This window comes from Cervus elaphus, chromosome 31 (assembly GCF_910594005.1).
Source record: "Cervus elaphus chromosome 31, mCerEla1.1, whole genome shotgun sequence".
Taxonomy (NCBI): Eukaryota; Metazoa; Chordata; class Mammalia; order Artiodactyla; family Cervidae; genus Cervus; species Cervus elaphus.
In genome coordinates, this window is record NC_057845.1 from 6459712 (window position 1) to 6485335 (window position 25624).

At 46.4% G+C, this 25624-nt stretch overlaps 1 protein-coding gene across 7 annotated transcripts in view; it reads left to right on the plus strand.

Moving 5' to 3' along the window:
- Positions 1 to 25624, plus strand: part of TIAM1 (TIAM Rac1 associated GEF 1) — a 451497-nt gene that overhangs the window by 361019 nt on the left and 64854 nt on the right. For all 7 annotated transcript variants that reach the window (XM_043892676.1, XM_043892670.1, XM_043892674.1 and 4 more), the window contains 3 exons: positions 4255 to 4336; positions 11677 to 11763; positions 17408 to 17632. In XM_043892676.1, coding sequence (XP_043748611.1) covers positions 4255 to 4336; positions 11677 to 11763; positions 17408 to 17632 — 394 coding nt within the window. The remainder of the gene's footprint in view (positions 1 to 4254; positions 4337 to 11676; positions 11764 to 17407; positions 17633 to 25624) is intronic.

Consider the following 25624-nt stretch of genomic DNA (forward strand, 5'->3'; position numbering starts at 1 on the left):
GAGATGCACACAAAAATTTTTACTCTTTATGGAAAATACATCCAAGTTTGTGAAGACAGATATAAGAATATGTAAATATTCTTAACAAAAACAGGTAAATGGCTACTTATTTCCGGGGATGCTAAGTGCTGGGAAAGAAAAGGTTAGGATATAAATGGATAGAGAAAAATGGACATCTGAAAGTGATCATGCTGCTCCTTTTAGACGTGATGTTTGAGCAGGGTGGTGAGTGAGGTGAGAAAGTGAGTCATTAGAGGTGTTTTGGAGGAATGTGTTCTGGGGTCAGGGAACAAAGCCGGGGAAGGCCTGGCTGGGGAAGGGGGTGGTGGCGGTGGTGGTTTACGAGTGTTTGAGGAGGATCAGCAGGGAGGGTGAATGAGGGGTGGTGAGTGGTGTTGAATCCAGGAGGTGAGGAGAAGGGGAGCAGGAGGCAAGTGAGAGGTGCAACCCCCAGGGAGAAGGGCTTTATTTGACTCCTGTCTTAATAGGCTCACTGTGGCTAACGTGCGGCCCATGAGCCTTGGGGAAGGGGCTGGGAGAACAGGCAGGAGGCTGGTGAGCATGATTCACGCAGGTCCACACACGGTTCAGGCTGGTGAGCTGTCGTTCGGGCAGCGCCTGATAGTGGCTTGGACCAGGCGCCCCAAGAAGACCTGGTAAGAGACGAATGTGACATTCACTGGACAACCCAAGTTACAGGGTAATCAGATCATTTTTTAACATCTGATGGTCTTTAATCTGGCTTTTGAAAAGAATAATATGCATCATCGTTGATTTAATAGCATAGGGAATGTGTGTGATGCTTTTTGCTAAAGATATGTTTAAAACTGTGGAATTTAAAATTTTCTGGTGTCAGATATTCTGATTGCATTAAAAATGTATTTTAAAGTGCAGATCCTTCTTGAAATTTTACATACTTTAGAGATTTAAAAAATCCAGTTTTTGTTCACCTGGCCTAAGGACCACACAGTCAAGGGTCCAGTATTATACGAAGTTATTGTCTGAGACTGGTGAAAAAACACAAAGACTTTCACACCAATTACAAAGAAGAGTAGGAGGCAATATTGTGAAAGAATAGGAAAGCTTATTTACGAAGCTGTATTCCCACTGGATCTGTAGAAAGCCATTTGGAACTTTCCGGAGATGACCAAAACAAATGGTGATATACTGCCACCTAGCGGGGAGAGTTTGGCTTTCAAGGAAATGGAAAAAAAACTAAGGTTCCAAAGAAGTTGAAGTAATAAGTACATTTCATAACATTTTATTGAGCATTCCATGACATTGTAAAATATAGCATTGATTATATTTTGTAATGTATAATTTTGGTGACTGTATTTTCTGAACTAAAGATCAGTGTTAGAACTGATGTCTTCTAAATGTAGAATGCATTGGTATGGAACTTTTTCTGAAGTATACAGACAGAAAATGATATTAAGTTATGCCCTTAGCACTTTGAATTTGGTAGAAGTTGCGTTAAATTCGGATGTTCTAGAGGCTCTGGGCTTGGAGGGGAACATTTCCAGCCCCTCTCCCACCCCGGCCTCTTGGCTTAGCCTGTTTCTTGGCTCCTGATTCCTAAGCATTCAGCTCACCTCTCCTGCCTGTCAACTGCCCTAAGAAAGTGAACAGAAAGAAACCTGGGTTTTTTTCATACTTGGCATGAATGAAATTATTCCTGGACAAATGACTAAGATGGGAACTAGTTTAAATAGTCACTGAGACTTATTCAGTGCTCAAGAAGAGCTTTCTGTTACTGACTTTGGCTCAAAAGAGATTTTCATTTTGAAATTAAATGACAGTTTTAAAAATTCCATGTGAGCCTCTGACACATTTATTTGTTTTGGAACTTCTATCATAAATTTTCGGAGATGGCCTTTGGCTTACTTACCTCGGGATTCCCTGGTGGCTCAGATGGTAAAGAATCTGCCTGCAGTGTGGGAGACCCAGGTTCGATCCCTGGGTCAGGAAGATATCCTGGGGTAGGAAATGGGAATCCCCTCCAGTATCTTTGCCTGGAGAGTTCCGTGAACAGAGGAGCCTGGTGGGCTACAGTCCATGGGGTCCCAGAGAGTCGGACACGACTGAGCAACTAACACTACTGCTACTTGCTTACCTAAGAAATAAGATTTTTTGGGGGGTGTGGGGGAATATAATTGGTTTACAATGTTATGTTGGTTTCTGCTCTACAACAAAGCGAATCAGCCGTATGTATACATATATCTCCATCCCCCCATCCCACCCCGCTGGTCATCACTGAGCGCTGAGCTGAGTTCCCTCTGCTGTCAGCAGCTTCCCACCAGCTGTCGGTTTTACACACAGTGGTGTGGACCCTCCCAATTCGTTCCATGGAAGTAAGGCTTGCACCCTTGACTGCGGTACCCCTGAGTTCCACCAGGAGGCAGTCTGGGAGGCATTATTGTGTAGTGGGGAGCACTTCCGTGTTGGAACCAGTGAAACCTGGATTCAAATCCCAGCTCCGCCCAGGCTGGCTTTCTGATCTTAGGAAAGTACTTTCTCTGCAGCCTTTTTCTCTTCCTTTGTAAAATAGGGATCACATTTGTCTCATAGAGAACATGTGAAGGGTGAGAACACATGGTAAATAAAACCTTCATAAGTTATGGTCCATGGTGATGCTAAGTCTGGACATCAAAACGTGAAAGTGAAAGTCACTCAGTCATGCGACTCTTTGTGACCCCATGGACTGTACAGTCCATGGAATTGTCCAGGCCAGAATACTGGAGTGGGCCGCTGTTCCCTTCTCCAGGGAGTCTTCCCAAGCCAGGGATCAAACCCAGGTCTTCCACCTTGCAAGTGGATTCTTTACCATCTGAGCCACCAGGAAAGCCATTTATGATTTTCAGTTCAGTTCAGTCGCTCAGTCATGTCTGACTCTTTGCGACCCCATGAATCGCAGCAAGCCAGGCCTCCCTGTCCATCACAAACTCCCGGAGTTTACTCAAACTCATGCCCATCGAGTTGGTGATGCCAACCAGCCATCTCATCCTCTGTCATCCCCTTCTCCTCCTGCCCCCAATCCCTCCCAGCCTCAGGGTCTTTTCCAGTGAGTCAACTCTTCGCATGAGGTGGCCAAAGTATTGGAGTTTCAGCTTCAGCATCAGTCCTTCCAATGAACACCCAGGACTGATCTCCTTCAGGATGGACTGGTTGGATCTCCTTGCAGTCCAAGGGACTCTCAAGAGTCTTCTCCAACACCACAGCTCAAAAGCATCAATTTTTCGGTGCTCAGCTTTCTTCACAGTTCAACTCTCACATCCATACATTTATGATTTAGATTACCCTAAAGAAGGCAGAGAGGCAAAGAATTGATGCCTTCAAACTGTGGTGCTGGAGAAGACTCCTGAGAGTCCCTTGGACTGCAAGGAGATCAAACCAGTCAATCTTAAAAGAAGTGAAAGTGAAAGTCGCTCAGTTGTGCGACTCTTTGTGACTCCATGGACTATACAGTCCATGGAATTCTCCAGGCCAGAATACTGGAGTGGGCCGCCTTTCCCTTCTCAGGGAATCTTCCCAACCCAGGAATTGAACCCAGGTCTCCCACATTGCAGGTGGATTCTTTACCAGCTGAGCCACAAGGGAAGCCCATCAAAATGTGAAGTATCAATTAAATTAATTGAAATAAAATTTCTTAATAAACCACCAATTTCTCTTATCTCTTTTCCCATTTTTTCTTGGATTTCTGAGAGATTTGATTGATCTATGTACTTAAGTTTTCTCAATAGTTTTGTATAATTCTGTGACTAGAAGAGAATATTGTCATTTATATGATTTTTTTATCTGTTTCAGTGCTGTAATTTTCCTCTGCATATTGTGGACTTTTTGAGCAAAAATGGCATATGAACAGAAGCACAGGGATGTCTCCTATTTCTGTGGACTCCATATCAAGATCTTTATAACCTCTTCTTGATGTTAATGTTTTTCTCTAGTACTGGAAATTTTTGATTACCTTAGCATTATTTTTCAGGTCTGTGATAGATATAGGGTGGGAAAAAATTGTATATACAAAGTATGCCAAGGAATCATTTAGAAACTGGAACTACAGCTAAATTTGGGAATATAAGTTTTTAAAAGTTTACCACGTTAAGTCTTAATGGGGTCAATTCAAGAAAAATACTGGGATGTGATGAGAATTTGATGTCATGTCAGTTGTGAAAAAATAGATTTATAAATTGATGACTGTTTCTAACAAGTTATTTATAATGTAGTCCTAATTAGGTTTCTCTTTGTCATTTTCAGCTGTACAAAGAAATTGAAATTTGTCCAAAAGTCACTCAGAACATCCAGATTGAGAAGTCAGATACAGCTGGTGATAATTATGGTATGTTTATTTTTCTTTGATCTTTGGTGTTCTTCACGTGAAAACAATTCCTGCATAAACATGCACTTATTTACAATTCAATAAAACCTTTGGGGACAACCCATCTGGCTTCTGTGCTTTGCACCTCAGCCAAACTGAGGGGGGGTGGGGTGGAAAGATACTTACCCTCAGTATGATGAAGGCTTTAGCTTTATATTTTGTAACTTTAACCTTCATGGTTTTCCTGTCATAAAAGAGAAGTGGATTTATTGAGAACAGATTATTTTATATTATACTGTAGCCTAGTAATGAAGAAGGGCTTCCTAGGTGACTCAGTGGTAAAAAAAATCCGCCTGCCAGTACAGGAGACATGAATTTGATCCCCGGGTCAGGAAGACCCCTGGAGTTGGAAATGGCAACCCACTCCAGCATTCTTGCCTGGAAAATCCCATGGACAGAGGAGCCTCATGGGCAAAGAGTCAGCCACACGGAGTAACTGGGCAACAGTAACACATAATAAAGAAATTATCCTTTCGCACCTGTGCCCCCCAATATATGTATTATTCTCCATCCCTCACAGGTGATGTTAAAGGAACTCATTCTGATGTGAATTGGGGTACCGTAGACTATCCCTAGGTTTGCCGATTCACTAAGAAGACTCACTGCGCTTATGGTCGTGTTCATGGCCACAATTTATCACAGCAAAACTATATGAAATAACATCAGTAAAAGGGAGAAGCACATGGGCTGAGGTGCTTGGCCACCAGGTGCAGACTCCCGAAAGTCCAGCCCAGTCACATGGGAAGTCCACGGTTCCCTCAGCGGCAACGCATGGGAACTACTTGTCTTGTAGGAGGTTTGTTAGGGATTCCTTGCCCAGGGTTTTGGTTAGGAGGCTGGTCACACAGGGGCCCTCTGCCTCGCGTGTACCAGGACTCCAGCCTTCCGGGAGGAAAGCAGGTGTTCGGCGTACCCCACGCTGTCTGTACAGACTTTTAGACACAATGAGATCTACCAGGGTGTTAGGAACCCTCCCCAAATCCAAGTTCCCAGATGCCAGGCAGGAACCACACTTGTAAGCCGGCCTTTTTTCAAAGAGCAGCAGTCGGGCCCGATCCGTTAGGGCTTTCCTACGCAGTTGTCTGATGCTGGTGTCGTTAAAGGTGCAGTATTTTCCATGGATTCAACAGCGGTCTGCTTAGCATTACCCTTGGTGACTTGGACAGTGGAAGAATTGCTGCTTGAGTACAACACGTAGGGAAACCCGTACTCTATCGGGGCAGATTAGTCAGGCGGGGCCAGGTCAGCTGAGGCAGCGGCAGTCACCAAAGCGCCCTGGCTGCGAACAGTGGAATCCTTTCTCCTGTTCACCCTGCCTCCTCTGTGGGTTGGCCGCAACCCTTTCTTTCTGTTGTCCTCACTCCAGGCCTAGGTCCTGGAGCAGCTGCCACCTGGGACATTGTCTGTTTCTTGGCAGAAGGCAAAGAGGGGAGGTGGTGAACCAGTCACTGGCTCACTCCCAGTATACTCTTCAGAGCACGTGACTGGAGTGGTGGGAGGGTGGGTGGGCAGAGAAGTGTAGGCCTACCGGATGCTGGAAAGGAGGAGAGCTAGGGGCTGGTGGTCCAGCAGTTAGGAATCCTCCTTGCAATGCAGGGGACCCTGGTCTGATCCTTTGTCAGGGAACTAAGATCCCACACATGCAGGGCAATCAAACCTGTGTGCCACTAGGGAGACCACCTGCTGCAACAAAGACCCAATGTGGCCAAATAAATATACACATATTTTTTTTTAAAAAGAGAGGAACTAGAAAACCATAAAGAAGGCTGAGTGCTGAAGAATTGATGCTTTCAAATTGTGGTGCTGGAAAAGACTCTTGAGAGTCTCTTGGACAGCAGGGAGATCAAACAAGTCAACCCTAAAGGAGATCAACCCTGAATATTCATTGGAAGGATTGATGCTGAAGCTCCAATACTTTTGGTCACATGATGCGAAGAGCTGACTCACTGGAGAAGACCCTGATGCTGGGAAGGATTGACGGCAGGAGGAGAAGGGGGTGACAGAGGATGAGATGGTTGAATGGCATCACCGACTCGGGGGACATGAATTTGAGCAAGCTCTGGGAGATGGTGGAGGGCAGAAGGGCCTGGCGTGCTGCCATCCATGGGGTCTCAAAGAGTCGGATACACTTAGCAACTGAAGAAGAGCAGAATACCTTTAGAAAAGATACAAAGTTTACTGCATGTGCTTGCTTACCATTTCTCTCTGAATTAACTGATTGGGCTTTTTAGCATTTGAAAATCTACAGATCCTTTACTAGGCAGCAGCGCCTTCAATATTCTATCTGTAGCCTCTCCCGCAGGCAGAGGCTTATTTGAACCTCTCAGACCGCTTTCACTGGAGTGCTTTGTCCTAATGAAGAAAACCTACCTTCCGACCCCTGGCCACTTGAGTTATACCTTCATGCCATTTTACTTCTTGACCTTAAAATGAAAGACATCATCAAGCGACCACATGTTTTTGATGGCAAGGAATAAATGTGTCCGAAAGGCTTATTATTGTAGCAGAAGGGTGACCTCAGTAATAAAAGCGGTTATTGGTAGCAATGCTACAAATAAGTGTCTGGGTCCTCCGAACTGAAATGCACCATGTCAGTTATTCTTTTCTCTCTGGTTTCAAAGTTCTTGGGATCAAACTCCAAGATGGACTGGTTTGGGGGCCTCTGAAACAGACACGGAGCCTAAAACTGCTATATTTTTGAGTTATTGTTCAGTTGCTAAGTCATGTCTGACTCTTTTTCTCTCCCATGGACTATACAGCCCATGAAGCTCCTCTGTCTTTGCGATTTCCCAGGCATGAATACTGGAGTGGGTTGCCATTTCCTTCTCCAGGGCATCTTCCCTTAACAGGGATCAAACTCATGTCTCTTGCGCTGTCAGACAGATTCTTCACCAATGAGCCATCAGGGAAGCCCATACTTTTATACTTTAAAAAATTTTAGTTCTGTACAGTTATTTCTTTTTTTTTTTTTGGCTGTGTCACACAGCATGTTGGATCTCAGTTCCCCGACCAGGGGTCGAACCCATGCCCCTTTGTTGCCAGAGTGCAGAATCTTAACCACTGGATTGCCTGGGGAATGTCTTTGCTGCTGATGCTGCTGCTACTAAGTCGCTTCAGTCATGTCCGACTCTGTGCGACCCCATAGAAGGCAGCCCACCAGGCTCCGCCATCCCTGGGATTCTCCAGGCAAGAACACTGGAGTGGGTTGCCATTTCCTTCTCCAGTGCATGAAAGTGAAAAGGGAAAGTGAAGTCGCTCAGTCGTGTCTGACTCTTTGCGACCCCATGGACTGCAGCACACCAGGCCTCCCTGTCCATCACCAACTCCCAGAGCTTACTCAAACTCATGTCCATCGAGTCGGTGATGCCATCCAAGCATCTCATCCTCTGTCATCCCTCTCTCCTCCTACCTTCAGTCTTTCCCAGCATTAGGGTATTTTCAAATGAGTCAGTTATTCACATCAGGTGGCCAAAGGATTGGAGTTTCAGCTTCAGCATCAATCCTTCCAATGAATATTCAGGACCGATTTCCTTTAGGATGGACTGGTTGGATCTCCTTGCAGTCCAAGGGACTCTCAGGATGCATAGCTAATAAGCTCAGCTAAGCCATTTATTCTCAGTGTCCAGTTCATGTTGGCAGAGGTGTTTCCACAGAAGTTAGAGTCCCCCAGTCCTAAGAGACCTGAGAGTCTCTGACCTCAAAGGTGCTAAGGAGCCTAAAGTCAGCCCATCTTTCTCTGACACTTGCATCTAAGAGCAGCTTCCTGCTATACATCAGTTTCAGTGTATGTAAGTTACTAGCACACATCAGCATACAGACCAGATACTGCTTTCTATTGTAGAACACTTCAGGGAGGAAAATATGACTTAATAATCCCACTGACGAAACAAATGGAAAGATTTAGCACTTGCCTGATTTCTCATCCTTCCTCCACCTCAGCCCTCAGGACTCTCTCAGACCTTGTTGTTGAAGTTAGTTCACATAGTTTTGTAATAGACTAAGCGTGACCATCTAGGCAGCCTTGAAGTGGAAGAATGCATCATTTGAGCAACTGAGTATTTGTTTTTCTCTGGGGACTTCTTCGACCATTGGATTTTTGGTCTTGCGTCCCCTCTATGTCAGCAGGCATGCCTGCTCAGTTGCTAAGTCACGTCCAGCTCTTTGCGACCCCGTGGACTAGCGCGCGCCAGGCCCCTCTGTCCACGGGGTTTTCCAGGCGAGAATACTGGAGTGGGTTGCCATTTCCTCCTCCCGGAGATCTTCACAACCAGAGGTCAGACCCACATCCCCTGCATTGTCTGGCAGATTCTTTTACCGCTAAGCCACCCGGGAAGCCCCCTTCTCTGTCAGTGGTGTCTATGTTTTTCTCACTTTCTCCGTTTCACTGTGTCCTGGACTCTGGTTTTGAGTCCATCTGTTTTGTTTACTGTGTTGTCATGATTTTTCTTTGGTCCTCAGTTTCAGTATGAAGAAGCTTCTGGTTATTCAAGAAGTGAGTCTGTCTTTTTGGTTTCTTCACTGAGTTTTAATCACTCCCTGCATTTTCACAGTCATACGTCACTCAGGGTGCCTCCTGGTCTCTAAGCCTTTTGGTGGGGTGGGTGCTTTGGCTGTATATGGACTCACTCCTATTTCCTGTGGCAGTCATTTTGGACTGAACTACATGTCTTTTCTTGGAATTAGATTGTTGCTATCCTTAAAAAACTAAAACCAGAACTCCCTGGTGCTGGGCTCGGCTTGGTTGCTCAGTTGTTGGACTCTTGTGACCTCATGGACTGCAGCCCGCCAGGCTCCTCTGTCCGTGGGAATTCTCCAGGCAGGAACACTGGAGCGGGTTGCCATGTCCTCCTCTGCGGGATCTTCCCAACCCAGGAATCAAACCTGCTGTCCCACATTGCAGGCAGATTCTTTTCTGTTTGAACCAGCAGGGCAGCCCAAGAATACTGGAGTGGGTGGCCTCTCCCTTCTCCAGGAGATCTTCCCAACCCAGGAATCAAACCAGGTTCTCCCGCATTGCACGTGGATTCTTTACCAACTCAGCTACCAGGGATGCAGCAGTCTCACTCCTGGCTCTATATATCTGGAAAAAATGAAAACTGTAATTCAAAAAGATACATGCACTGCAGTGTTCATAGCAGCCATATTTACAATAGTCAGGATATGGATACAATGAAATAACATTCAGCCCCGAAAAAGAACAAAATGTTGCCGTTTGTAGCAACATGGATGGGCCTAGAGAATATTATGCTTAGTGAAATGTCAGACAGAGAGAGACAAATACAATATGATATCACTTATATGTGGAATCTAAAAACTAATACAAATGAATACATATTTGTTATTGTAAGAAATGGTTAAAATTCCCACCTACCCCCCAGTGTGGAGATTGTTGACATCTTGAAATAGGGGCAACCTTAGTGGTAAAGAAAGCAACAAGTGAATACCTCAGCCATCTGCTGTGACTCTGGTTTAAGGTGACTTGCCGTAGGCTCACAACACATCGCCTCTCCGGACAGTGTGTTCATTTTATATTTAATAGGAGAAAATTTGAATTAGAAGTATAATTAAGAAACTTGGTCTCAGCATTTTATAAAATGATAGCATTTTAGAAGGGAAATGCCTGTATTTTAATGGATTCTATTCATCCTTTCCCTGATACAGTCCTTGATTCTGTATCTATTCTAACAGATAAAAGAAAAAGAAAACCTCTGTTGAAATGCAGAAAAATACCACTGTGTTAAGGCTAATATCATTTAAATGGCTCATGTCTAAAATTATTTTTATTTGAGTGGAACTGAGTTTTTTCATATTCCTGTCTTTAATTTTGGCTGTGTTGGGTCTTTGTTGATGTTTAGGTGCTTCCTCTAGTTTTGGAGATCAGGGCTCCTTTCTAGTTGTGATATGCAGGGTTCTCATTGGGTGGCTTCTCTTGTTGTGGAGCACAGGCTCTAAGCAAGCAGCTTTTCACACTTGTGGCTCCCAGGTTCAGTTCCTTGAGGCATGTGGGATCTTCCCAGACACAAGACTGAGCCTGTGTGCCCTGCATTGCACGGTGGATTCTTAACCACTGGACCACCGGGAAGCCCCGAGTGGGACTTCTTGAAGAGTCTTCTGAAAGTTAGAAGTTGCTGTAAGAATGGAATTTAAAATAAGAGAATAAAAGAAAGACTCTGGAAAGTCCTCAGGGGTGAGCTTGTCTTGTTCTCTTTCTGAGGGAGTTATGGTCCCCTAGTGGGTGATGGCATTTGGCAGTTTTGCCTACCTGTGGGTATCTATTTCCTGGTTCTGTGAATGGTGCAAAAAAAACATGTGTTCATTATGACACAGTCTGAGAAGTCACAGTGAATCCCTGGGCCCCAGTCCATTAATTAATTATTCTATTTTGTTCTTTGCTTTTTTTTTTTAACCACTATATTTTTCTCTGCCTAAGCCTTATTTTTCTCCCAGAGCAGAAAACATGTCCGATATTTACAGTTGTATTAATTTCCATTGCCCTTTTAGGATTATCTGCCAAAGTATTTTATCCTGAGGGAAAGTAGGTTTTGGTTGTGGACTTTCCATTGATTGATCAGAAGGAGTTTTATATGTGAAACAGAAGTGACCAAAGCTTGTAGACATGGGATCGGGAGCACTTAAAACCTCAGAGCCTTGTTCTGCCTTATTTTCTGAAGGATGTGGCAAAGCCCAAGGTTAGTTAACTAACGGAGCTCTGGAAGCCTCGATGAGTATAAGATAATCTTATGATCTGCCACTAGGAGAATGTGCGATCCATCAGTTTCAATATGAAAAGGATTTGTAAAATGTGTTGTTACTTATCCCCGTTTGCAGAATTTTACTAAATTAAAGCAGTGTCCACACAGCGGTATATAGGTGAACACATACTGTACAGGTGTTGTGTTCTGACATGTCCTAGGACATAGATTGACTAAAAAAAAAAGGCCAAAAGGACCCAAACGAGATAAGCTGTTTCTCTTTTGTGTGACGGAGAGAACAGTGAAAAAAAGCAAAACTGTGGCATTAATTATCAAGCAAGGTAATGAACAAGGTCATTTTTTTCCCACTTGAGTTGATAGTTGGTTATGTGGAGATAGATGTGCTCGGTAATATTAATTTTTATTGTGGCTTCATTTAGAGCTGTTTAAAAAAACAGTTCTCTGCTTTGTGACACAGTACAAATAGGGAAGGACCATAACCCAAACAGTGAATGTGCCGAGTTCACCCGGATCCTTCCTGCTGTCTGCTCAGCACTTGGAGGGTATGGGCGTCACCTGCTGTCTTAACCCTCTGTCTCTGCTTCCCAGGGTTTTCACTTTCTTCTGTGGAAGAAGATGGTGTTCGAAGGCTCTACGTGAATAGTGTAAAGGAAACTGGCTTAGCTTCCAAGAAAGGTAAGTTACTCACCGTCTTGTCTTGACTTGTCTGTCTTCAGTTCCCTTTTGGATTTCTCTAGTTGGTGACTGAGAAAGATCAGCCCCAAATGTTCGTCTTTGAAGAGTGTTTAAATGTTGTCTCAGGGCAAACGCTTCCAGGGAATATGAGTATTTTTTCCATCAGCTCAATTGTGCAAGGAATGTTAACCTTCTTGGATTTTAAATCTAATTCTGAGCCCCTTTCCATGGGGTTGGTGGGAAATTCCCTTTGAATCAGAAGGGGTTGTCTTTCCCTACCATCTGGGGTGGAATGAAGGTCTGGGGGGTCTGGTTGGAGCTGCTCGGGAAGACCCCTTTGTGCTTTGGTGCACACTGCTCAAAGCTGACACTGACCTTCACCTGAGCTTGTGAAGCTCCTTCATGTTCTGTTGCTGCCATTCATGGAGGGATCTTTGTAGAAGTTGAGAACCTCGGGGTTCCGGATCCAGACTGCTTGCCCTCCGTAGAGAGCTCTTGTCTGCTACGCCTGCCTGCCCCTCTACAAGAGCTCCTAGCACTGTCTGTCTAGGCTACTTGTGGAACCCCAGCACTCCATCCTCTTTCTAATGGGAAAATCTTTTCATCCTAGATTTTCTTTTTTTTTTTTTGGCTTCCTGTGTTAGTTTCCTAGGGCTGCAGGAACCAATTACCACAAACTGGGTGATTCAAAACAACAGAAGTGTATTCTCAGACAGATCAGGAGGCTAGAAGTTTGAATTCAAGGTATTGGCAGGGTCATTTCCTTCTGAGCCCCTGCAGGAAGAATCTCTTCCATGGTTCTCTCTAGATGCTGCTGGCTGCTAATAGCCCAGGGCATCCTTGGCTTATAGCTGCATCACTCTGATTTCCTCCTCTGTCCTTACAGGGTGTCCTTACAGGAAAGCCTGTGTGTCTCCCTGTCTTCACATGACCTTCACCAGTCATTGGGTTTAGGACGCACCCTACCCTAGTATGGGTTCATCCTGACCTCATTACACCTGCAGAGACCCTATTTTCAAATAAGGTCACATTCTGAGTGGACATGACTTTTGGGGGGACATTCTTGAGCTCCCCTGGTGGCTCAGATGGTAAAGAATCTGCCTGCAGTGCAGGAGACCTGGGTTCAATCCCTGTATCAGGTAGATCCCCTGGAGAAGGAAATGGCAACCCACTCCAGGATTCCTGCCTGGAGGATTCCTTGGACAGAGGAACCTGGCGGGCTACAGTCCCTGGTATTGCAAAGAGTCAGAAGCGACAGAGTGACTAACTTTCTTCTCGCTTTTTCTTCAAGTCACTATACTCATTGTAAATGAATCGGGCAGGTAGGTAGGGCTCAAACTCCACCTTCATTTCATTCTTCTTGCTGTGGAATTTTGGCTTCATTCAGGCAAATTCACACCCACTGAATGTACAAGTTCAGTGTGTTTCGGTCAGTTCTGCTTGGGCATGGTGCCTGTGTCTAGTTCTGCCCAAGGCTGGCTGAATGGAGCAGCTGGGGACGGATGGAAGGCAGACTGACCTATCTCCCTCCTTCCACGTGCTGGGGCAGCTTAGTTCTGGGTGTTCATCTGGCAGGGCCCCTCTGCTGCTGACCTAGCCCTGTGTTGTCAGCATCAGAGAAGGGCTCCCTGCAGTTTGGCTCTGCACGGGGGTGACAAAGGTGTGACCTGTGGGAGATAAAGTCCAAGTGATGCATCTGCTGCTAACTGCCACGGGTGTGACTGTTCCTTCATTTTCCTTCTGTGTTTTTGAGACCAGAGGCAGTCAGAGTTTGGTGCCTTCACTGAGGGTGTCTCAGCTAAGAGCAGAGGTGGCGGGGTTTATTCCCCTTTGAACCCCAAGCTGATTTTTATCTCTTGCAGCCCTGCAGTGACTCTGCTGGGTGCGGGGGTGGGGAAATACACTGCCCTGGTTTTAGTCACATCCTGTGTTAGTCCTTTGAATCCAAGAACCCTGGTGTTAGATGAAAACAAACGGTTGAGTGCTGCAACCCCCTTGCCCCCTATGACGCTCTTCTCTACAGATACAGGAGGGATGTCCATTTGTCCACGTGGGCGGCAAACCATCCCAGTACCCGGCCTGCGGAGGGCTGTGTCGGGAGAGAGATTTGGGGTTGTGGTGGTGGTTCAGTCGTGAAGTCGTGTCCCACTCTTTGTGAGCCCAGGGACTGCAGCACGCCAGGCTCCTCTGTCCTTCACTGTCTCCTGGAGTTTGCTCAGATTCGTGTCCCGTGAGTCCGTGATGCTATTGCAGTACTCGGGGTATATGACGTTAAAGCGCAGCCTCTATGTGAAGGTGATGGAGAGCTAGCCAATGTTGGAGAGCTCCCTGTGGATCATACAGACGCTGACGATAAAAATCCTTCAGCTGCCATTCTCCATTTAGCCTCCTTTATAGCCAGCCAGAGCAGTTCATGATATTTGTTGTGTTACAGCTACTGAGTCTTTTCCACATTTGACCCTTGCAGATCCTTCAACAATTCGTTAGAAGATAGGATGAACTCTGGTCATTGCCCCCTGGACACCATCCAGATGCCAGTATTTCTTAAAATGACCAGAATGTGGTACACACCAGTGGAAGTCTGGTGGCATGCAGCCTAATTAGAACCGGATATTCTGTCATTCACTGAGCCTACACTTTATTGTTGTTAGTCGCCATGGGCTTTTGGCCTGGAATGGGCTGACTATTAGTTCCCGTATTCCTGCTCTCTCTCTGTCTCTCTCACCCTCTGTTGTGTGTTGGATCTCACGTTGACTGTCCTTGTAGAACTGACTTTTGAAACCAGAGTGTGTTTACATGTGTCTCTGTTCATCTTGGGCCTGTTCTGCTCTTGCAGTCCTTTGAGGTTGGGATCAGGCATCTTCTTTGCTGCCATCTAAGTGTCTTCCTGATGGCTCCGCAGGACAAAGCCTGGCTGAGATGGCCATGGGCTAGAACTTTCTCGACAGATGGGATATTTCACAGCTTTTACTGGGCAAGTAGGGAGTATTTTTGAGTAGGCTCAAAATGAAAAACAAAGTTTTCCTGTTTCTGCTACCGAACATTAATAATGAGAGTTAGTGTCTGTTGAATATCTTCAACATGCCAAGTGCAACATGAGGAGTTCTACATGGATTATTGTGTTTAATCTCATTTAAACCATTACCAGTATTCTTGCCTGGAGAATCCCCATGGACAGAGGAGCCTGGCAGGCTACAGTCATGGGGTTGAAAAGAGTCAGACACGGCTGAGCGACTAACACACCTTCAAGAAACAGAACTGTTTTCTGCCACAGTTCTGGAGGACAGTCTGAAGCCAGGGTGTCTGCAGGGCTGGGGCCCCTGGGAGGCTCGGGGGCGGGGGGTCGGTGGGTAGGGTCCGTCCTTGCCTTTCCCTTCATCTGGTGTTTGCTGGCTTGTGGCAGCGTCCCCCAGTCTCACTCTCCGTCCTCCCCTGCCCTTCTCCGCTGCTTTCTGGGTCTTTCTTTTGTGCCTGTCCCACAGGATGGTTGTCACTGGGTTTAGGACCCATCAGATAACCCAGCATGGGCTGATCTCAAGAGCTTCTGCTGAATTACAGCTGCAGCTCCCAAATAAGCTCCTATTCCTAGGTTCTGGAACACGGACATGTCTTTTCAGGGGTTACCCTTTAACCCACTATACACTCGTATTCAAACAGTCATACAAACCTAGAAATTCTTTTTTAAAAGTTATTTAAAGAAATCAATTTATTTTTTGGCTGCATGGCTTGTGGGCTTTAGTTCCCCAACCAGGGATTGAACCCAGGCCCTTGGCAGTGAGCGCATGACGTCCTAACCACTGGACCGCCAGGGAATTCCAGCCAACCTAGCGATTCATTTTAAAAAACAAAACAAAACTTGCCAATGTTTTTAGTTTTTGTCTTTTCCTCTTTTTCTGCTTATATTACGGCCCCTGATGCCTAATCAAAGGAGTTGTCTCCAAGAGAAGACTTCAAAGATGACAATGGCCTTTCACATGTGGAAATTTTGTATTTTCAATTCAAACGTTTTAATGCCAAAATCTTTCACCCAGAAGTGGAATGGTTAGTCTCCTAGAATTCCATCTCTGGCATGGAGAGAAACTCTCGTTTCTCTCCCCTTGCCTTCTCACCCGTGATGTTTCTTCGAGTATTTTTATGACAGAGAGTTGATTTCAAGTGTTGGGGAAACCTTAGTAAAGCTGGCCTAGAGGTGTGACCCAGGGAAGCTGGGAAGTGAGACCTTCTCTGCGGAATCAGAGTGCGACTTGCGGGTGCCTGAGGGGCTGTGTGGCTTCGCGTTGGGTGAAGATCATCCTTTGCCCTTCAGTCACTCCCTTTTCACACATTTGTTTCTCCATGTTAGTCTAGAAAGAGGCATCACCCTCTTTCCTTCTTTTTAGCCGAAAGGAACCCGTGTTTTTCTCCTGTTCTCCCCTAACCCCTCCCCTTCTCACTGCTGCCATGTTTTGTAAATATCAGGCAGACCTGCCCCAAGTCAGTTGCAAGTTCCTGTCCTCCAAGACTGGGCTGGTTCACAGCTACTCCTCTGGGTCCCAAGCTTTGGCAGCTCCCCAGAATGCTTTGCAAAAGTAGCAGAACCTTTGGGGACCTTCCAAAGGCCACTCACCCCAAGGTCCTGATGCAGTTTTATATAAAAGGTGATGGTGGTGGTTCAGTCTCTCAATCGTGTCCGACTCTTGCGACCCCATGGATGGTAGCCCGCCAGGTGCCTCTGCCCGTGGAGTTCTCCCGGCAAGAATACTGGAGTGGGTTGCCATTTCCTCTTCCAGGGGATCTGCCCGACCCAGGAATCGAACCTGAGTCTCTTGCATCTCCTGCATTGGCAGGTGGATTCTTTACCACTAGCACCACCTGGGAAGCCCATATAAAAGGTGGTGGGCAGGGGGTGGACAGGGTGTGGGGAGCAAATATGATTGCATTTGGTTCTGTAAACTCTCATCCCTGGATGTGTTTGGAATGGGATGATCTTCAGTGATTGTAGCCGAGGAGACGCCTGCATTTTGTTTCCATAGCAACGATTTTTAGGCTTTAGCTGACTGTGCACACGTGTCCACGGTAGACAAGCATGTGCATGACACACACATTGCTGAAATCAGGGAGCCCTCGAAATGGGACAATAACTAGGATAGAACATATGGGCTTCCCTGGGGGCTCAATGGTAAAGAACCTGCCTGCCGTGCAGGAGACCCAGGTTCGATCTCTGGATTGGGAAGATACCCTGGAGAAGGGCATGGCAACCCACTCCAGTATTCTTGCCCAAAGAATCCCATGCACAGAGGAGCCTGGCGGGCCACAGACCATGGGGTCACAAAGAGGGGTCACAGGACTGAGCGGCTAAGAGCAGAGCACATGGATTCAAGGAGTGGTACGGTTGTTTGGTTGTTTGGTCGGTGTATCCAGGGCAGCTCAGGCCTGCTGTGACATCCCAGTGTAGAACCTTCCAGAACCCAAGCCCACGTGGTCCCCCGAGGAGTCCCTTGGCGCACGCCGGGCTGTGTGCAGCGGCGGCACCTCTAACAGGCGAGCTCGGCGTGCCCTTTAGAAGCAGGGCTCTTCTGCTGCTGCCATCTGATTCGACGCTGCTGCTGCTTTTATGTGTGTGTGTGCGTCTGAGATTAAACATTTTTCCATCTTGCGTTGGCAGGCCTGAAGGCAGGAGATGAGATTCTCGAGATCAATAAGCGGGCTGCGGGCACCCTGAACTCCTCTGTGCTCAGAGATTTCCTCACACAGCCGTCCCTGGGCCTCCTGGTGAGGACCTGCCCGGAGCTGGAGGGAGGAGCAGAACTGCTGGAGAACCCGCCCCATCGGCTGGACGGCCCGGCCGACCTCGGCGAGAGCCCCCTCGCCTTTCTCAGCAGCGACACAGGTATGGCCGTGCCCCGGGTGCCCCCCGCGGCTTGCGTCTTTCGGTGGGTTTCCTGAGCCTGGCAGGTCCTGGGAGACGCGTGAGGGAGATGAACAGGTTCCTGAGCTCCCCCGTCCGGGTGTAAAGGGGCCTGGGACTTACGTGCCGGTGGAATTGCCGCTTGGCTGCAATGGAAAGCTCTGTGGTGCTGCTGCTGTTTGTCCTTTGGGGGAGACATAAGTAGATCGAGGCCGCTGTCTCTTGACTGTGGGTGGAGATGTAGAGACGCCAGCAGGCACTGAAGATGCTGGGGCTTTGGTCGTGCCCCTGCTTTCACGGCTCCGTCTCCTGTGTCGCCCCCGTCCTGTGGTTCCTTGTGTGGAAAGGGGAGAGGATGTGGACTGAGAAGCCTGGGGTGGAAATATGCCCCGAGCTGGAGTTCAGTCTGCTTTTCCCTGGGGCTCTTCTGACCTCCAGTCTGGAGATGAGCCCCTTGGCAGAAACCCCCTCCCCTGCGCCATCTGCTGTTTTTCCTGTTTGTACCTTGCCTTCCACTCCCTCTGACAACCTTATGCTCACTCTAGAAGGAGCAGCTTGGGTGCTGCCTGCCCCAGAAAGGCTTCTGGGACCCCCACCGAGCTCCATCCTCTGGCCCCCCAGACGTCTTCCATGGGGGCTCTCTTTCGGCAGCACTGTTCTTGCCTGCGTCTCTGCACCTCCTGAGTTTGTTCCCTGGGACTGGGCTTAGAGTTTCTTCACTTTCAGGTGCCTGTTCTTGTTCAGCAGGAGAATCTGGAATAAGCCCACAGGTGAAGAGATAAGGGCTCTCGCTTAATCTTGCCGTGACCTGTTCTAGAGCTGGGGTGGCTTTTAGTAAGCTGGGTCTGGGGACTTATTTTTAAAAGTTGGGTTAAAAAAGGCCTTCCTTTCCCACTTCTGAGTGTAGGTACTTTGAGTATTCTTGTTTTGCAAAGTCCCTTCTGAAGCTCGGCTCGGTAAGAATAGATCACAACAGACGCCTACTGATAGTTCATCCTTTTATTGTTGGTTCCCTGGGAGAACTCGACAAGTTGAGTCTTCAGAGAGTTGATCGCAATCAATTGTAGTGCCCATACGCCCATCATATCTTTAGGAAAGCATTCCAGGGAGCTGTTACCTTTTTTGTTTGTTTGTTTGTGTAGTTGAAGCATAGTTGAATTACAGTGTTGCATTACTTCCCACCACACAGCAAAGTGACCCAGTTATATATATACACACATAGTGTGAGTGCTTACTTGTGTCTGACTCTTTGCAACCCCGTGGATTATATAGCCCGCCAGGCTCCTCTGTCCATGGAATTTTCCTGGCAAGAATACTGGAGTGGGTTGCCATTTTCTACTTTCGGGGATCTTCCCAACTCAGGGATTGAACCCATGTCGCCTGCATTGGCAGGCAGATTCTTTGCCATTGGGGCCACTTGGGAAGCTATATATATATTTATATATAGGAGGCCTGGTGTGCTGCAGTCCATGGGGTCAGAAAGAGTCGGATGTGACTGGGTGACTGAACAACATACATACATATATATATTCTTTTTCATGCTCTCTTCCGTTGTGGCTTATCACAGGATATGGAGCATACTGCCCTGGGCGCTACAGTAGGAACTTACTGTTTATCCGTTCTGCATGTGCCAGTTTGCATCTGCTAATCCGGAGCACCCACTCCTGCCCTCTCCCCCTTCCTCCCCTGGGGGACGATGGCCACCAGTCTCTCCTCTGTCCCTGTGTTTCTTTCTCTTTCATAGATAGGCTCGTTTGTATCGTATTTTAGATTCCACATATAAGTGATATCAAGTGGTGTTTGTTCTTCTCTTTCTGACCAGGGAGCTGTGTATGCTTACATGATAGGGAATGAATACCACGAAGGCTGTTCTTTTACGTGACCACAAGATGGCAGGCTCCACCCCATGAAAGTCGGTTCATGGTGGTTTCTGTAAAATGACCGAGCGAGGCGTGTGGGTGACATCAGGTTGTTGAAAGGATTTTATAGGGTCTGTGCACACACCACAAACCACGGTGTGTGCTCAACCACTTTCGGATATCTTCTGTCTCAGTTCTTCCTCTAGGTTATGGGTATAAAGTAAGGGTTGGCAAATCAAGACACACTGGCCAAATCCAGGTTATGGCGTCTTTTTATAAATAAAGCTTTATTGGAACACAGTCACGCCCATTCACTGATGTTTGTCTCTGGTTGCTTTCCCATTTCAGCGGCAGATTCGAGTAGTTATAACTGGGATGCATGGTCTGCACAGCTGAAAATATTATCTGGCCCTTTACAGACCTCTTATATAAAGTGTGATTGAAATTGCTCATGATTTGTTCCTTTAAACACAATCACTGTTTTGATATATTTCTTTCTTTTGAGAAGAGATGTGTATGTGTCTCTGTGTATGTGCATATACACAGTTTGTGAAGTTTTAAGACTTTTTATTAAAAATTTTTTATTTTAAAGATGTGTTTGTACCTAGGTGCCTATTTTGAGAATATCTGGGTATATTCTGTGTACACAGTCCTACCCTGTCCACTGCCCGTACATCCTCCTTCAGACCAGACACCTTTGAAATCTGTGTGCTAAATATACTGAATCTGCTATTGTTTAAACCCCATTGTGAAGTGAAAAGTCGCTCAGTTGTGTCTGACTCTTTGCGACCCCATGGACTGTAGCCCACCAGGCTCCTCCATCCATGGAATTTTCTAGGCAAGAGTACTGGAGTGGGTTGCCATTTCCTTCTCCCCATTAAAACTTTTTTTGTTTTGGAATCATCCTTAGATGACTTATTTATTTATTTGTTTGTTTCCAAATCATAACTGGGCTTCTCTGGTTGCTCAGACAGTAAAGAATCTGGCTACAATGCAAGAGATCCAGGTCCGATCCCTGGGTTGAGAAGATCCACTGGAAAAGGGAATGGCAATCCATTCCAGTCTTTTTTCCTGGAGAATCCCATGGACAGAGGAGCACGGAGGGCTACAGTTGATGGGGTAGCAAAGAATCAGACACGACTAAGTGACTAACACACACACACACACACACAAACCACGTCTTGGAATTGACATTTAAGTATTTGCTCTTAATAATTAAGCTAGATGCTGAAAGTTATATTGCTGACTGTGACATGGTTCTGTCCTGCTTTAACATTCTAGTGTAGTTCTTTGTTGTTTTAATTGCTTCACGTTTTACTATTTTGTAGTGATCAAAAACCCTTCAGAATCAAGTGTGTTTGGTTAAGTCAGATAATCAACCTGGTTCAAAAATAAACAGCGTGAAGGTAAAGTCACAGTGTGGGTTTTCTGGATGTTTGCTAAGTTGGTTTCAACATTAATAAGTTCCAGAAGCATTCTCAAAGGCTCTCAGCAGCTGCAGCTCCATCCCCTTGGCCAGAGGGAAGCAAGACACTCAGGCCCCCCACCTGGGTCCCAGCCTGTTTGCTTTCTGGTTGTTACCATTTCCTGGTTCATGTTTAACAGTGGAAGATAAAAGAGGGGGCAAGTAAACAGGATAAAACAACCTGAAAGATGGCCCACAATGAAGCAGAGATAAAGCAGTGTCCACAGACAGCTGCAGTGACGATGGAAAACAACGGAGAAACTGTATACAATGGGCAGGCTGGACTATAGCCTCAGTCTAAATTTGGAAGTAACTAAAAATAAGAAGCATCCTGAGTGACAGGTTTGAGGTTTGATGCGGAGACCATTTTGGGGTGGTCATGGTGAGTGTGAGGTCACCAGGACAGAGGGCCTGGCCATGTCCACGGGCTCCTCGGCTGGTTCCTGTCTACAAGAGGTTTTTCCCGGTGAATTGCCCCTTGTAGCAAGTCCAAGTCTGCAAGCTTGGCCCTGATCCTGCCCTGAGAATTCTGATGGAAAGTTGTGATTAACTTTCAGGGCTGGATTCTTTCTGAAGCCTTTTTCATGGAGAGGTTTGTTTCCTTGATGTGGAAACCTCAGTGCCTAATGGCTTAAGCGGGCTGTGGAACCAGGCTCCTTGGGGATGAGTCCCACGTTTATCTTTATTAGCTTCATGACTTGAACAGATGATGCTTAATCTATGCCCTGTGACCTCATGCCTACAGTGGGGATTATACCACGCTACTATCACATGAGGCTGTTGTGAGGAGTGAGTGAGTAATTGAAGTGTTCAGAATAAGTCCTAGGAGGTGCTCAGTGAATACGCATTCAACACGCAGAGTCTTCATGGTGACAGGAAGGTTCTCTGACTTGTAACCAGGGGCTGCTGGTTGTTATTTTCCTTACTACTCTACTCCACTTCTGTCTACGCCAGGAGTGTTGTCTGAGAACCAAGTTTATGCAGTATACTTAAAGCAGTTTCCTTCCCTAGGTAGAAAGAAGTTGATTCTACTGTCTAGATGCTGAGACCACTGGGCCCCTTTTCAGAAATAGTGATTCCCTTGGTCCGGGGCAGGGCTTGGGTATGCATTTGTTAGGGTGCGTGGTTGCTTAAAAACCTTTAGGTAATTCTAATATGCAATCAAGATGGGAGGTCACCCTCTTAGGTCACCAGCTCTCTCCTTGGTTATGGGCCCTGTTTTTTGTCTGGGTGAAATGGTAAGATGATTGGAATGTTACAGTCCCATGCAGACCATAACTGGGGTGTTTGTGGATAACTTTCTATTGTCTGCTTCACTGAGATTTTTGTAATGACAACCTGTTAGGTGACCTTTATCCTCCTCTTCCTCAGTATGGAAAGGACACTTCCCAGTATGGATTGCTGTGTTGGCTTGGAATGTCAGGGACTGGAAATTAGATTCCATCCTCAGGGTTTTCTCTAAGACTCAGTTTCCATTCTTGGCCATTGACCATCCATGTGTCCTTGTGGAAATCTGCCTGAGGCTATTCTTCATCTTTTTTTTTTTTTCCAACAGTTGTTTAGGTCCATACTGGTAAGAAAATGGGGGAAGGAGGTCCAGAGAGAAAGCTTGTTGCTTCAGTGGATCTTGTTTTAGAAAGAGCCTTGAAGTGAAGGGGAAGCTGGCATGGGAAGTTGCAAAACGTTGGTTTCTTTGAGCTTCCCAGAAAGCCTCTCTCATGCTCCTCTGTGATTTGTTTTGAATTATGATCTCATCTGGTGCTACTGCCATTTCGGACCCGAAGATTCTTTGTTGTGGAGGGCTGTTCTCAGCCTTGATGTTAGCAGTTTTCCAACAAACCACTCTCAACTAGTCCTCATAACCCTCTTCCCAAAATTGTGTCAATCAAAAATTATCTTCAGACTTTGCTAAATGTTCCCCCAGGGTGAAATCTTCCCAGGTGAAACCACTGGCCTGGTTTATTAGAATGCATACTTCACTCCTCAGTTAGCAAAGTATTATATGAACATCAATATAGGAAAGCAAATCTAATCAAAAATAATTTTTGAAATAAGTTTGATAAAAGCCCCTGATATCATGCCAGCTACAAGAATCATAATTCAGAGGGCATCCGTTATATCTCTCCAGGACTTCTAAACATCTGTCTGTCTCTCTCACTTTAAGTTCTGTCCTTAACATTCAAGTACATTTGACTTTTGTGATGGAGGCAGCTTGGCTTTATCGTCCCTAAAATTCACTTGACCTGTTGGGATAAAGCAGGTGCCCTTGCTTAGATCAGCAAATAGTTTATGATATTACAATGAGGGGCTTCCCTGGGGGCTCGATCGTAAAGAATCTGTCTGCCAAAGCAAAAGACATGGGTTCAATCCCTGGGTCAGGAAGATCTCCTGGAGAAAGGGAATGGCAACCCACTCCAGTATTCTTGCCTGGAGAATCCCATGCACAGAGGGGCCTGGCGGGCTATAGTCCGTGGGATCAGAAAGCATCAGACACTACTCAGCGACTAATCAACAGTCATGATGAAAACTCAGTGAATGTTAGTCACACATTCGTGTCCGACCCTTTGTGACCCCATGGACTGAAGCCTGCCAGGCTCCTCTGTCCATGGGATTCTCCAGGCAAGAATACTGGAGTGGGCTGCCATTGCTTCTAATTTGAAAAATGGCCTTTCCAGAAGTTGAGCTGGGCGGGTTAAGTGGCTGTGGCCCGCCCTGGCAATTAGGGTAAGCCTTGGGTTTGGAGAGTCAGCCCCCTGGATCCGCTGCTGAGTGGAAAGATGCCATCTGTGGTGGGCACCGGTAGCCCACCTGCAGGAAGTAGATTAAGCAGCCTTTGCTGCAACGGGAAAGGCTTCTGTGATAGGCAGGGGAGCCCAGGCATCTTGGTCAGAGTGGCAGAAGCCGTTAAGCCTCCTTTGACTTGCCCAGCAGTGCAGGCTTCCCTGCTGTGCCCGTGAAATGCAAGGTTCTGTTTCTGGGTGATGGTCCACGCACATGGTCTGCAGCTGCGTTCTGCAGACAGCAGGGAGGGGCGACAGAGAGAGGAGCCGCTCAGACTTGTCTTCCTGCAGACAGGCAGGGTCGCCTTCTCCAGATTTGCTGCAGACTCCCAGCTAGCCAGCAGCACATGGCCTTCTAGGCATCTGTTGGGAAAACGTGGAGCCGTGTGCGATGCTTACTGTCACCCGGCTCAGGGCCCGCTCCCGAGGGCCCCGCTGGGGAAACCCCAACACCTAGTCCTGACTTCCTGCTGGTTTTGATTAATGACACCATCAAGTCCTGTGTGTGGAAAAACAGTGTTGCTTCGGAGATTAAGAGCCTCCATTTGTATAATTTTAAAGAACATTAGTGGATTATAGTTTGACTTTCACAACAAGCTGGTAGGATTGGGAAGAACTATGTGTACAGTTTTTTAGGATTAAAAAACTGTTGTGTGTAGAGAAACAGACTCTGGGATTTTGTGAAATGTGGTTGGAAAGAAATTGTCTTTCAAGTTAAAACTGTAGTGTTTTTCCTCCCCCGCCCCCTACAGAGTATATATAGCTCTCCTGAGGGTTTTTTTTTTCCCCTTTATAATTGTTTTGTTTTTATTTTCTTAGCTTGGGGGAGGGGTGTTTATGTTGATCTTATATATTATGAGTGTTTTTATGGAATTCTTATATGACAGTAAAATGGCTGAAAAGCAAAGCTATGATTTTTCATAGCCTAAGGATTGGATTCCAGCTCAGTGTCTTTACTGTGTGTGTATGTGTGTGTGTGTGTGTGTGTGTGTGTGTGTGTGTCCACCCATGCACACATACGCGTTTAGTCACATCTGACTCTGCAACCCCATGGACTGTAGCCCGCCAGGCTTCTCCATCCGTGGAAATATCCAGACAAGAATACTGGAGTATGCTGCCATTTCCCCCTCCAGGGGATCTTCCCAACCCAGGGATGGAACCCATGTCTCCTGCCCTGGGAAGCCCCAGTGTCTTTACTGGCCGTGTCTAACCTTCCCTTGTTCCCTTCCCCTCAGCCATTTTTCACTCTGAGAGTGAAACACAGGTGTTAATATAAGGCCTTTAAAAAGTCAGTTATGATTAGTTCCTCTTTGGAAATGTTTGGAGTATCTGCTGGTTTAACAAACATTGTTAATATATCTCATAAGGCAAAGATCTTTTTTTCCTTCCTCTGTTAAATGTAGGTCTCTAATGGGCTTGAATGGAACCTGAGTAAATGTACCTCATCCACGTAAATCAAAGATTAATTGAAATGTAAGCTTACGTGCTTGTGTTTGTACTTCTCCTAACCTTATTGTTTTCTATCCTGATAATGGTGAGTGGGACGTGCTAGCAGCAAAGGTTTCCTTGGTTACAGAAACAGTTCCATTATGATGTGAAAATAATTTTAAGAAGCAGAGAAATGATCACACCTGTTCACAACACTGAATGTTATTTATGGCAGCTTTTGTGATGGCCTGTGGGTTCTGTCCTGCTGGGCTCCGCTCTGCCCTGAGGTTCCCCCTTCTCTGAGGCTGCCCTGTACTTAGTCACTCAGTTGTGACCAACTCTTATAGCCCACCAGGCTCCTCTGTCCGTGGGATTCTCCAGGCAAGAATACTGGAGTGTGTTGCCATGCTGTCCTCCAGGGCATCTTCCCACCCAGATCTCC